General features: G+C 44.1%; 1 protein-coding gene across 3 annotated transcripts; it reads right to left on the reverse strand.

Moving 5' to 3' along the window:
- Positions 1 to 375: 375 nt before the first annotated feature.
- Positions 376 to 9,214, reverse strand: anapc10 (anaphase promoting complex subunit 10). 3 transcript variants are annotated; one of them, XM_024140832.2, is made up of 6 exons: positions 9,110 to 9,214; positions 1,939 to 2,054; positions 1,762 to 1,852; positions 1,242 to 1,362; positions 735 to 805; positions 376 to 622 (listed from the first exon to the last, which is right to left on the reverse strand). In XM_024140832.2, the coding sequence occupies exons 2-6, from the start codon at positions 2,051 to 2,053 to the stop codon at positions 463 to 465; spliced, it is 558 nt and encodes a 185-aa protein (XP_023996600.1). In that variant the 5' UTR covers position 2,054; positions 9,110 to 9,214; the 3' UTR covers positions 376 to 462. The 3 variants fall into 3 exon arrangements, with proteins under 3 accessions (XP_023996600.1, XP_023996601.1, XP_023996602.1); XM_024140833.2 differs by lacking the exon at positions 9,110 to 9,214 and adding an exon at positions 8,761 to 9,092; XM_024140834.2 differs by lacking the exon at positions 9,110 to 9,214 and adding an exon at positions 7,398 to 7,421.
- Between the last annotated feature and the right edge of the window lie 4,476 nt (positions 9,215 to 13,690).

Genomic DNA, 13,690 nt, shown 5'->3' on the forward strand with positions numbered 1-13,690 from the left:
AACCACGGCCCTTAACATGGTCTCATTGAAGTCTTCAAATCATCTTTACATCAGACACCAACCGAAAGAGAGACCGTCAGACTAATATGGAATTAACAACATCAGTAACACAGATTRCTGCCCAAACGGCACCCTATTCMCTATATAGTGCACTACTTTAGACCAGGGCTGGCACCCTATTCCCTATATAGTGCACTACTTTTGACACGGGTCCATAGGAACACCCGTAGGGGTCCTGGTCTAAAGTAGCGCACTATATATAGAGAATAGGGTGCCATGTAAACTAAATGAAAAGGATTTCAGGTTAACTTGAAAATTAGAATAATATTTCAATTTAAAAACTCAACATTCCAATTCCCTTATTTGTCAACACTGTACACTTAAGGGTTCCCACCCGGAACTCTGGAAAGTTCTAGTCGGAACCCTGAGAAGTTCCACCCAGAACCCCGGAACCCCTCAGTGTCATCTGATGGTGCGGTACATCATGAAGTCGACCGTGGTGCATCTTGGGAACTTGCCGATGGAGCTCTCCTCGACGGGGGTATACACCTTGATCTGTCTCATGTGCGTGTCTCTGCCGTTCTGGTGGTTGGCTAACACAGCTATCTGGATCATGAACGTCCTGGGGAAATGAATACATTAGAAACATTAGGACAGAGAATTTAACATATAGAATATCATTGGTCAAAGAAATGTCTTTGAGACACTTTTCAGAACAGCACCTATAAATCTACCTGATGGGGTTGTTGACTGTGTCCAGAAGGGGGATGTGGATCCAACCACTAGGCTCTACCATCTCCAACTGCTGCAGTGAGGGAAGGAAGGGGAGGAGGAGGAAGAGGAGTGAGGAAGAAGAGTGAGGAAGAAGAGTGAGGAAGAAGAGTGAGGAAGAAGAGTGAGGAGGAAGAAGAGTGAGGAGGAAGAAGAGTGAGGAGGAAGAAGAGTGAGGAGGAAGAGGAGTAAGGAGGAAGAGGAGTAAGGAGGAAGAGGAGTAAGGAGTGAGGAGAAAGAGGAGGAAGAGGAGTGAGGAGGAAGAGGAGTGAGGAGGAAGAAGAGAAAGAGGAGGAAGAAGAGTGAGGAGGAAGAGGAGGAAGAAAGGTGAGGAGGAAGAGGAGTGAGGAGGAAGAGGAGTGAGGAGGAAGAGGAGAAAGATCATCACATAAGTTATAACATCACAGAACAGTTATAACATCACATAACAGTTATAACATGTACACACTGATACATATAACAGTTCTTACTCTGATCTCCTGCAGGTTGTGGAAGTTGTTTCCTACTCTGACAGAGATCTTACTGGGGGTGTAGCTCTCGTCTGACTTGTAGTCTGCATACATACACAACATCTTCACTGTAGTCTTTCTCCTGGGGAAAGAAGGAGGGAAGGAAGAGATGCATGATGGTCTTTCTCCTGAGGAGAGGAGGAGGGAAGGAAGAGATGCATGATGGTCTTTCTCCTGAGGAGAGGAGGAACAGATGCATGATGGTCTTTCTCCTGAGGAGAGGAGGAGGGAAGGAACAGATGCATGATGGTCTTTCTCCTGAGGAGAGGAGGAGGGAAGGAAGAGATGCATGATGGTCTTTCTCCTGAGGAGAGGAGGAGGGGAGACAGAGATGAATGATGTAGTATGTTGGAGATGCCTTCATTGAGATCCTGATTGACTAATTCAGTCACAGGCAGGCAGGCAGGCAGGCAGACAGGCAGGCAGGCAGGGAGACAGGCAGGCAGGCAGGGAGACAGGCAGACAGGGATACAGACTGTACCTAAACTGGATGTTGACTAGGTGTGGCTGGGATCCATCAGACTGCCAGTATGTCTCCAAGTTATCATCTCTCAGCTGGTCCACACCAAAACCTAGAGAGGGAGGGGGAGAGAGGGAGGGGGAGAGAGTCAGTTTTTGCTACAGTGTGCACTAACGAATAGAACCCAACTGAACTCACCTGGTTTACAGGAAGACAGAGACCACACCGCCTGAGAGCCGATCTCCCGGACCGTCCCGGTCCTCTCCAGCTGCTTGGGGTCAGAACCCGGTGGGGTCTTACTGGGGGTCGCCATGCTACACAACACAGGAAGGAACAAAACCATTGAAAATAGAATGAATTACATCAGAGGTCACAGCCCCAAATCGCTGTTGTCTGATAGGGTGGATGGTGGTGGCGCTGACAGCTCCTGCTAGGACTGCTTTACGGTGGTAAATATTACCTTGTTTGTTCCCAGTGGTGCTCCGATCACTTCCTACGACTTATTAAAAATAACTTATTAAAAATACTTATTATGTAGGTATTCTTATCTTGTATTAGTTATTATTAGCTGTATGATCTAGAACAGTAAGTATAGTTTAGTAGGAGGAGACAGCCATAGCTGTTTGGATCTAGAACTGTAAGTGTAGTTTAGTAGGACGGAGGCAGCCATAGCGTATGGATCTAGAACTGTAAGTGTAGTTTAGTAGGACGGAGAACCCATAGCTGTATGGATCTAAACTGTAAGTATGTTAGAAGGACGGGGGGCAGCATAGCTGTATGGATCTAGAACTTGTAGTGTAGTTTAGTAGGACGAAGACAGCCATAGCTGTATGGGATCTAGAACTGTAAGGGTAGTTTAGTAGGAGGAGACAGCCATAGCTGTATGGATCTAGAACTGAAGTTGTATGTTTAGTAGGACAAGACAGCATAGCTGTATGGATCTGAACTGTAAGTGTAGTTTAGTAGGACGGAGACAGCCATAGCTGTATGGATCTAGAACTGTAAGTGTAGTTTAGTAGGATGGAGACAGCGCATAGCTGTATGGATCTAGAACTGTAAGTGTAGTAGGATGAGGCAGCAATACTGTTGGATCTAGAACTGTACGTGGAGTTAGTGTAGGACGGAGACAGCCTAGCTGTATGGATCTAGAACTTGTAAGGGTAGTTTAGTAGACGGGGGCAGCCATAAGCTGTATGGATCTAGAATGTAAGTGTAGTTTAGTAGGATGGAGACAGCATAGTGTATGGATCTAGAACTGTAAGTGTAGTTTAGTAGGATGGAGACAGCCATAGCTGTATGGATCTAGAACTGAAGTGTAGTTGAGTAGGATGAAGAACACATTAGCTGTATGGATCTAGAACTGTAAGTATAGTTTAGTAGGACGAAGAAGCCATAGCTGTATGGATCTAGAACTGAAGGTGTAGTTTAGTAGGACGACAGCATAGCTGTATGGATCTAGAGCTGTAAGTTTAGTTTAGTAGACGGGGGGCAGCCCATAGCTGTATGGATCTAGAACTGTACGTGTAGTTTAGTAGGATGAGCAGCCATAGCTGTATGGATCTAGAACTGTACGTGTAGTTTAGTAGGATGAGGCAGCCATAGCTGTATGGATCTAGAACTGTAAGTGTAGTTTAGTAGGATGAGGCAGCCATAGCTGTATGGATCTAGAACTGTACGTGTAGTTTTTAGTAGGATGAGGCAGCCATAGCTGTATGGATCTAGGAACTGTAAGTGTAGTAGGATAGAGGCAGCCATAGCTGTATGGATCTAGAACTGTAAGTTGTAGTTTAGTGGATGGAGACAGCCATAGCTGTATGGATCTAGAACTGTAAGTGTAGTTTAGTAGGACGGGCAGCCAGTAGCTGTATGATCTAGAACTGTAAGTGGAGTTTAGTAGGATGGAGGACAGCCATAGCTGTTGGATCTAGAACTGTAAGTGTAGTGTGTAGGACGGGGCAGCCATAGCTGTATGGATCTAGAACTGTAAGTGTAGTTTAGTAGGATGGAGGCAGCCATAGATCTATGGATCTAGACAGTAAGTATGTTTTTTATTGAAGTATTCTTTCTCGCTGAATGAAAAGGCCATATATTTTGAAAGCTGTGTCGCAAGCGATGATTGGCCTTCTAAATGTTAAAACACACGTTTGTAGTTTACGAGGCAGTAGTGGCGAACGCAGGAGACGGCAGAATGTCACGACAGACCGCAGCAGACGGCAGAACGTCCGACAACCGACGGGAGACGGCAGAACGTCCGACAACCGACGGGAGACGGCAGAATGTCCCGACAACCGCAGGAGACGGCAGAATGTCCCGACACCGCAGGGAGACGGCAGAATGTCCCGACAAGCAGGGAGACGGCAGAACGTCGACAACCGACGGGAGACGGCAGAATGTCCGACAACCGCAGGAGACGCAGAAGTCCGACAACCGCAGGGAGACAGGCAGAATGTCCCGACAACGCAGTGGGACGGCAGAATTCCGACAACCAGGGAGACGCAGAATGTCCGACAACCGCAGGGAGACGGCGATGTCCCGACAACCGCAGGAGACGGAGAATGTCCGACAACCGCAGGGAGACGGCAGAATGTCCGACAACCGCAGGGAGACGGCAGAATGTCCCCGACAACCGCAGGGAGACGGCAGAATGTCCAGACAACCGCAGGGAGACGGCAGAATGTCCTGACAACCGCAGGGAGACGGCAGAACGTCCGACAAACCGCAGGGGACGCAGAACGTCTGACAACGCAGGGAGACGGCAGAATGTCCCGACAACCGCAGGGAGACGGCCAGAATGTCCGACAACCGCAGGGAGACGGACAGAATGTCCCGACAACCCAGGGAGACGCAGAATGTTCGCCGACACGCAGGGAGACGGCAGAATGTCGACAACCGCAGGGAGACGGCAGAATGTCCCGACAACCGCAGGGGGAGACGGCAGAATGTCTGACAACGCAGGGAGACGGGTCAGAATGTTCGCCGACAATCCGCAGGGAGACGGCAGAATGTCTGACCAACCGCAGAGACGCAGAATGCGCAACTCGCAGGAGTGCAGAAATGTCTGACAACCGCAGGGAGCGGCAAGAAGTGTCCCTACAACCGATCGGGAGACGCAGAATGTCTTGACAACCCAGTAGGAGACGGCAGAATGTACGACCAACCGCAGGGAGACGGCAGAATTGTCCGACAACCGTGCAGAGTGAGACGGCAGAATGCGCCTAGAGTTTAAGAGCTAGACAAAAACACAGGTCATCTACAGCAGAGGTGCATAAATTCAAAATGTACCACACTGCTCAACACAGGATCACCACACGGCTCTAGATGATGTTGTAGCCTTTGATCACATTGGTCTCAGTCATGAGGTACGGGAGGTAAAATCACTGACGTAATGATTTGAGTTTGTAGAATATATTTCTAGTTGTAAACACAATTTTCAAAATGTGTAACTGATGAGTTGTGRACATGAAAGAATAATCTGTAGTTGTAAACACATACTTAAACTTGTAAACTTAAAAATGTGCGAGCAATCATTACATTTGTACACCTGCAGCATGTCAATTTCGCACAATCAGACTTTTGGCAATGCTTTAGCCTGTGACAAAAAGGTTTTGTAAACTATTTTTAAGCTATATTSTGTATGGAGCCATTGGCTGCATTCTGTGAATCTGTAGCTACTACCCTTTGATTCACGTAAAACCTTATCTAAACCATTTACAATTGTCCGTCCCCCCTCTCCAGGCTGCAATCCTCTCCCAGTTAGACAGGGTCTGTTCAGGCCTGCCGCCAGCTCCACGATGCCCTKGGGGACGTGAAGGCATGATCAGTTCAGACTGATGTGGTATACTCATTTATGCCATCGGAATAATCCCGGAACATATTCCAGTCTGTGCAAAACAGTCCTGTAGTATAGTATCCGCTTCATTGCACCACTTCCTTGTTGAATGTGTCACTTGCACTTCCTGTTTGAGTTTTTGCTTGTAAGCAGGAAGCTGGAGAATAGAGTTATGGTCAGATTTGCTAAATGGAGGGCGAGAGAGAGCTTTGCATGAATCTGTGTGTGGAGTAAAGGCGGTCTAGAGTTGTCCCCCCCCCCCTCTGGTTGCATGTGACATGCTGGTAGAAATGAGGTAAAATGGATTTCAGTTTTCCTGCTTTCAGAGCACCGACACTAAGAGCGCCGCCCTAGGAGCCCGCCCCACTAGGAGCACCGCCACTAAGAGCGCCGCCACAGACGCCGCCACCAGGACGCCGCCACCAGAGCGCCGCCACCAGGAGCGCCGCCACAGGAGCGCCCCACAGGAGCGCCGCCACAGGAGCCGCCACCAGGAACGCCGCCACCAGGAGACCGCCACTAGGATCGCCCCACTAAGAGCGCCGACACGAAGAGCGCCGACCACCAGGAGCGCCGCCACTCAGGAGCACGCCACTAGGAGCACCGCCACTAGGAGCACCGCCACTAGGAGCACGCCTCTAGGAGCACCGCCACTAGGAGCACCGCCACTAGGAGCACCGCCACTAGGAGCACCCCACAGGAGCACCGCCACTAGAGCCACCCTCCCTCTAGAGCACCGCCACATAACTATAATATAATATAATAACTATGGCAATAATAATAACTATACTAATAATAATTATAATAATAACTATAATTTAAATAATAATAATAGCTATGATACTACTACTAATAATAATAATAATAACTATGACAATAATAATAACTATGATAATAATAATAACTACGATAATAATTATAATAATAATAACTACGATAATAATTATAATAATAATAACTATGATAATAATAATAACTATGATAATAATTATTATAATAATAACTATGATAATAATTATAATAACTACGATAATAATTATAATAACTATGATAATAATAATAATAATAACTATGACAATAATAATAACTATGATAATAACAATAATAATAACTATGATAATAATTATAATAATAATAACAATAATAATAACTATGATAATAATAATAACTATGATAATAACAATAATAATAACTATGATAATAATAATAATAATAACTATGATTATAATAATAACTATGATAATAATAATAATAACTATGATAATAATAATAATAACTATGATAATAATTATAATAATAGCTCTGGAACATAATCACAGTTGGATGTGTACATGAGAACCATGTATGTGTTGTGGACATATACAGCGATGCACGCCCAACTGCCCGAATCTACCTTTTCCACACTAATACACCCAAACGGTCACGAGCACAGACCCATGCGTTCAATCAGTGACGTCACCTGCTCTGAAAAGGCCACAAGTTTGTTCGAGCGATAGGTAACAACGTTTCGTGGGTGACCGTTGTCACTGTGTTCAGAGGGTCCCTGGTTCGAGCCCAAGATGGCGCGAGGAGAGGGACGGAAGCAACACTGTTTACAGTACAGTACAGAAACCCATTCATAGAAAATCAGAGAGAATATTGATCATTTATCAAAGGTTCCCATGTAATGCAAAGCAGGCTAAACAAACAAGGTATTTCCGAGCTGGCATTTACAACCGCAGCAGTGACCATATCTAGTTTACAACCTAAAGATGATGTAAAAGTTGAGATTTAGACTGGTGCCCAGATATCACAGATGCTACATAAGTCACAGAGAGGACATACTTACAAAAACAAAAGTCAATATTAAATTGAGCACCCAGGAGAGGAGGGACACACAATCTTGTCGGTCGTCTGGTCCACTGCAACCTCGTGGACAAAGTGTCGTGGTAGAGCTTGAAGAACCTGTCAAGGTGTTGTATTGTGTTGGGAAGCAACTGCTCACTGTGGCTTCCAGCCGTGCCCATGGTGTGCTGCAACGTCAGTCGTCCGACTGGCCCTGCACCTACCTTGCCAAAGTAGTTTCGAATGAGGTTTGTGTGTGTGTGTGTGTGTTCTTGCCAGGATGCACCCTAGTCATTAATTTAGACAAAAATCATGCAGTTTTCTTACAAGTRTATATGGTTAAGCATGATTTTAATCTGCGAGAGAAGGGCTACCCCTGGTGGAAAGAGCCTGTACTGCACAACATGAGTTGCAAATGTGCGCTGTACGTTACGTTGTGGCACGTCACGATGTAACGTACAGCGATGTAACGTACAGCGTCGGGGGAAGGGTCAGTTTTTTCATCTTTTCTCCAATACTGTTGGTCCATTACCATGTCAACCAACACTGAATCAAAACGTAGTTCACGATGCCAACACAGTCACTACAGTCCCATTCGTTTTCATTGCAGCCTCGTTTGAATGTCGCGGTTACGCACATTTGTACTGAATGTGGTGAGTTTACTTATCTAGCTTAAAAAATTGTTTGCCAAATAACTTTACCAAATTGATTTCGGTASCTAGCATCAAAACTACAACGTTAGAGTTACAAACKTATTAACAATGATTTTGACAAARGCTTCCAAAAACATATTACAAAGAAGAAAAAAGCTTGTTGCCATTAAAGAAAGACATTTAAACGTACCCGCSGTGACAGCTGAGCTTCTTTGGGTGGACATTGCGCAGGTGGTAACCTGGTAACCCACGTCGTGATTGACAGATGGTTGTGCCAGACTCCACGGCCCATGTGAGCTGTCACCAACCAACCAGTGTAGTATATGAAAATCTCACCTGATTGGTTAGAAGAAGCTGGTCCCGTCCCACCTCCAAGGGCTCCTGCTCTCTTTCTCAGTGCTTGAACGTCTACAAATATTTTTGTTACGGTAGGCCGCTAAAGCACTGCCAAAAGTCTGAGCATGCGAAATTGACATGAGCAGGTGAACAGATGCAATTATTGCTCACAAATATGAAGTTAAAAGTTTGCGAATGCGATTACAACTACAAATTCGTATTTTTTATATTCACAACTCATCAGTTACATGTTTGGGAATGTGTTTACAAGTAGAAATATATTCAACAAACTCAAATCATTATGTGTTGCCTTGTTAACTCGTCATTGTCACGCCAAACAACATGTGACAATTACAGTTCTTAGATATCATTACCTACCTTATTCATTCAAACAAAATAGCCCTCATGGCTTGACATTGTAATGCAGTGACCCGGATTCGAACCGATGTACGTGCGGTCACAACGCGAAATACTAACCACTACATGATCACGGCGAGCTACCAAGGCTTGTGGCTACATGGGGAAAGCAGATGGCTTTTCATTCAAACCTGAAGTGACGTGCGCTAGTAATACGCAAAATACAGTATCAATTACCATGGGAGTTGGCAACATGACAATAACAAGTATCACGTCAATAACCCTTTTCGCATCTCTGTCGAGTTAGCTAGCTAGCTATGTTAACAGTCATGCAAAACCATTTGTGCCAGAAACAATAACTTTACCTTACCTTACTCCTAATGTCGTGGTTTTACTTTTCGTGTTTAACTAATCGTAGATGGCATTTGTTTAATGAAATATTAAATTACTGTTGCTTGTTTTGCTACTTCGAATCTCCCACTTCTCGCTCTAGGTTTGGTCGCATGTTGATGACGACACAGGAAGTGGAGACACTTCTGTCGCACAACAATGCCTTTCTCGCGCGATCTTTTCCTTCCGACTTTTCTCCTAGATAGAACGAAAGAGCATTTATGTACTCTCTTCTTCTGTCTCTCCGTAGTAATGAAGCTGTAAAGTTAGACCTAGACACTGATCTTGGGACAGTTATTCTCCCCTATGGTGAGGGTTAGGGCGTGGGGTTACACTGATCCTAGACTTAGGTTGCTGTAGGTAGGTTGCTGGGGCCAGTAACCGAAAAGTAACCGACAACTGAATGAAGTCAACAGCAGCAGTATTAGTTGTATAAATATCATACACCCCCCCCCCAGGAATGGGGGGGGAATGCTAACCTCCCCTGTTATTGTAATGGTGAGTGGTTAGCATGTCTTGGGGGTATGATATAAAATGCTAACCTCCCCAGTTATTGTAATGGTGAGAAGTTAGCATGTCTTGGGGGTATGATATAAAAGGCTAACCTCCCCTGTTATTGTAATGGTGAGAAGTTAGCATGTCTTGGGGGTATGACATTTGTGCATTTAACTCATTATTTACAATTCATTCAGGATTATCCGTAATCATGGTAGCATCCACATTATATTCTTATTTATAATAAAAGTGACTCCAAAATGACAATAGATTGTACAATTCATTTATATTGGGCACAAAATAATCTGACACACAACTGGAAAAAACAGCAAATGCCTCGAACAAGTTTGTAGAGTCACATGCTTGATGTAGTCATTGCGTGCTATGAATATGGGACCAAATACTAAACTTTAACACACAAGTGAATTAGTCCCATCCACTATTTTTTATTTAACTAGGTAAGTCAGTTAAGAACAAATTCTTATTTACAATGACGGCCTGGGGAACAGTGGGTTAACTGCCTTGTTCAGAACGACAGATTTGTACCTTGTCAGCTCGGGGATTCAATCTAGCAACCTTTTGGTTACTAGTCCAACGCTCTAACCACTAGGCTATCTGCCGCACTATGTACAAAAAACACTTTAATTTCTTATGGTTCACCCAATATGGTTGACAATACCCTCAAATTAAAGCTGACAGTCTGCACTTTAACCTCGTAGTCCTGGTATCATTTCAAATACAAAAGTGCTGGAGTACAGAGCCAAAACAACCACAGCAAATGTCACTGTCACAATAATGTTGGAGCTCAAGTTCCTCGGCGTACACATCACTGACAAACTGAAATGGTCAACTCACACAGACAGGGTGGTGAAGAAGGTGCAACAGCGCCTCTTCAACCTCAGGAGGCTGAAGACATTCGGCTTGTCACCTAAAAACCTACAACTTTTACAGATGCACAATCGAGAGCATCCTGTCGGGCTGTATCACCGCCTGGTGCGGCAACTGCACCGCCCGCAATCGCAGGGCTCTCCAGAAGGTGGTGCGGTCTGCACAACGCATTACCGGGGGCAAACTACCTGCCCTCCAGGACACCTACAGCACCCGATGTCACAGGAAGGCCAAAAAGATCATCAAGGACAACAACCACCTGAGCCACGACCTGTTCACCCCGCTATCATCCAGAAGGCGAGGTCAGTGCAGGTGCCAAGGCCAAGGCCATCAGACTGTTAAACAGCCATCACTAGCACAGAGAGGCTGCTGCCTACATACAGACTTGAAATCATTGGCCACTAATAAATAGATCACTTGTTACTTTAATAATGTCACTTTAATAATGTTTACATATTTTGCATTAGTCATCTCATNGACTTGAAATCATTGGCCACTAATAAATAGATCACTTGTTACTTTAATAATGTCACTTTAATAATGTTTACATATTTTGCATTAGTCATCTCATAATTGGTGCAACCAATTACCTTCAGATAATTAATTAAATAAAGTCCACCTGTGTGCAATCTAAGGGGCACATGATCTGTCACATGATCTCAGTATATATACATCTGTTCTGAAAAGTCCCAGAGTCTGCAACACCATTAAGCAAGGGGCACAATGAAGACCAAGGTCTCCAAACAGGTCAGGAACAAAGTTGTGGAGAAGTACAGATCAGAATTGGGTTATAAAAAGATATCCGAAACTTTGAACATCTCACRGAGCACCATTAAATCCATTATTAAAAAATGGAAAGAATATGGCACCACAACAAACCTGCCAAGAGATGGCCCCACACCAAAACTCACAGACCAGGCAAGGAGGGCATTAATCAGAGAGGCAACAAAGAGACCAAAGATAACCCTGAAGGAGCTGCAAAGTTCCACAGCGGAGATGGGAGTATCTGTCCATAGGACCACTTTAAGCCGTACACTCCACAGAGCTGGGCTTTACAGAAGTGGCCAGAAAAAAATAAGCAAACACGTTTGGTGTTCGCCAAAAGGCATGTGGGAGACTCCCCAAACATATGGAAGAAGGTACTCTAGTCAGATGAGACTAAAATTTAGCTTTTTGGCCATCAAGGAAAATGCTATGTCTGGTGCAAACCCAACACCTCTCATCACCCCAAGAACACCATCCCCACAGTGAAGCATGGTGGTGGCAGCATCATGCTGTGGGGATGTTTTCCATTGGCAGGGACTGGGAAAATGGTCAGAATTTAAGGAATGATGGATGGCGCTAAATACAAGGAAATTGTTTAGGGAAACCTGTTTCAGTCTTCYAGAGATTTGAGACTGGGACGGAGGTTCACCTTCCAGCAGGACAATGACCCTAAGCATACTGCTAAAGCAACACTCGAGTGGTTTAAGGGGAAACATTTAAATGTCATGGAATGGCCTAGTCAAAGCCCAGACCTCAATCCAATTGAGAATCTGTGGTATGACTTAAAGATTACTGTACACCAGCGGAACCCATCCAACTTCAAGGAGCTGGAGCGGTTTTGCCTTGAAGAATGGGTAAAAAAATCCCAGTGGCTAGATGTGCCAAGCTTAGAGACATATCCCAAGAGACTTGCAGCTCTAATGCTGCAAAAGTGGCTCTACAAAGTATTGACTTTTTTGGGGGCGGGGGGGGTGAATTGTTATGCACACTCAAGTTTTGCATCTTCAAAAGTGGTAGGCATGTTGTGTAAATCAAATGATACAAACCCCCCAAAATCTATTTTAATTCCAGGTTGTAAGGCAACAAAATAGGAAAAATGCCAAGGGGGGTGAATACTTTCACAAGCCACTGTATGTGACCATTAATATTTTATTTGAATATAGTGTATGTATGTAGAGTGCATATGTGTATACAGTGCATTGAGACTCTATAACAATAGACAACAATAGACAATAACAAAGTGAAAACAGGTTTGTCATTTTTTATTGCTAATGTTTTTTAAATATAACTTATTTACATAAGTATTCAGACCCTTTGCGATGAGACTCGAAATTGAGCTCAGGTACATCCTGTTTCCATTGATCATCCTTGAGATGTTTCTACAACTTGATTGGAGTCCACCTGTGGTAAATTCAATTGATTGGACATGATTTGGAAAGGCACACACCTGTCTATATAATGTCCCACAGTTGACGGTGCATGTCAGAGCAAAAACCAAGCCAAGGTCGAAGGAATTGTCCGTAAAGCTCTGAGACAGGATTGTGTCGAGTCACAGATCTGGGGAAGGGTACCAAAACATTTTTGCAGCATTGAAGGTCCCCAATAACACAGTGGTCTCCATTATTCTTAAATGGAAGAAGTACAAATCCACCAAGACACTTCCTGGATCTGGCCGCCGGGCCAAACTGACCAATCGGGGGAGAAAGGGCCTTGTTCAGGTTAGGGGATCGAGAACCCGATAGTCACTCTGAAAGAGCTCCATAGTTCCTCTGTGGTCTGAATATTTTCCAAATAAACACACAGTGTATAAAAATACACTACCGTTCAAATGTTTGGGGTCACAGAAATGTCCTTGTTTTTGAAAAGAAAAGCACATTTGTTGTACTTTAAAATAACATAAAATTGATCAGAAATACAGTGGACATTGTTAATGTTGTAAATTACTATTGTAGCTGGGAATATCTACAGTTGAAGTCAGGAGTTTACATACACCTTGGCCAAATACATTTAAACTCAGTTCTTCACTATTCCTGACATTTAATCCTAGTAGTCTATAAGAAAAATAAACGCACACCTATTTAGGCGAGGTGCTGGCTAGCGGAGTAGAAAACTTGAAAATAAAGGAGAGCCGCACACTCTAAGAGCTCAGATGCAAAAATGTAATTACCAACGTTTCGACAGCCAAGCTGTCTTCATCAGGGTATAATCACAAACACTGCGGGATGACTAGTTTATATAGTGTCAAAAGACACACAGATGTCTGTAATCATGGCCAAGAGTGGCCTAATATCATTGGTTAATTCTCAAATATTAAAATGGCATACAAAGAACGGCATACAAAAAACAAATGGATAGCATACGATCATAGATTCATTTTAGACTACACAAGCTTACAAACAATTACAATGGCAAA

This window comes from Salvelinus sp. IW2-2015, unplaced genomic scaffold, assembly GCF_002910315.2.
Source record: "Salvelinus sp. IW2-2015 unplaced genomic scaffold, ASM291031v2 Un_scaffold2296, whole genome shotgun sequence".
NCBI classification, from domain to species: domain Eukaryota; kingdom Metazoa; phylum Chordata; class Actinopteri; order Salmoniformes; family Salmonidae; genus Salvelinus; species Salvelinus sp. IW2-2015.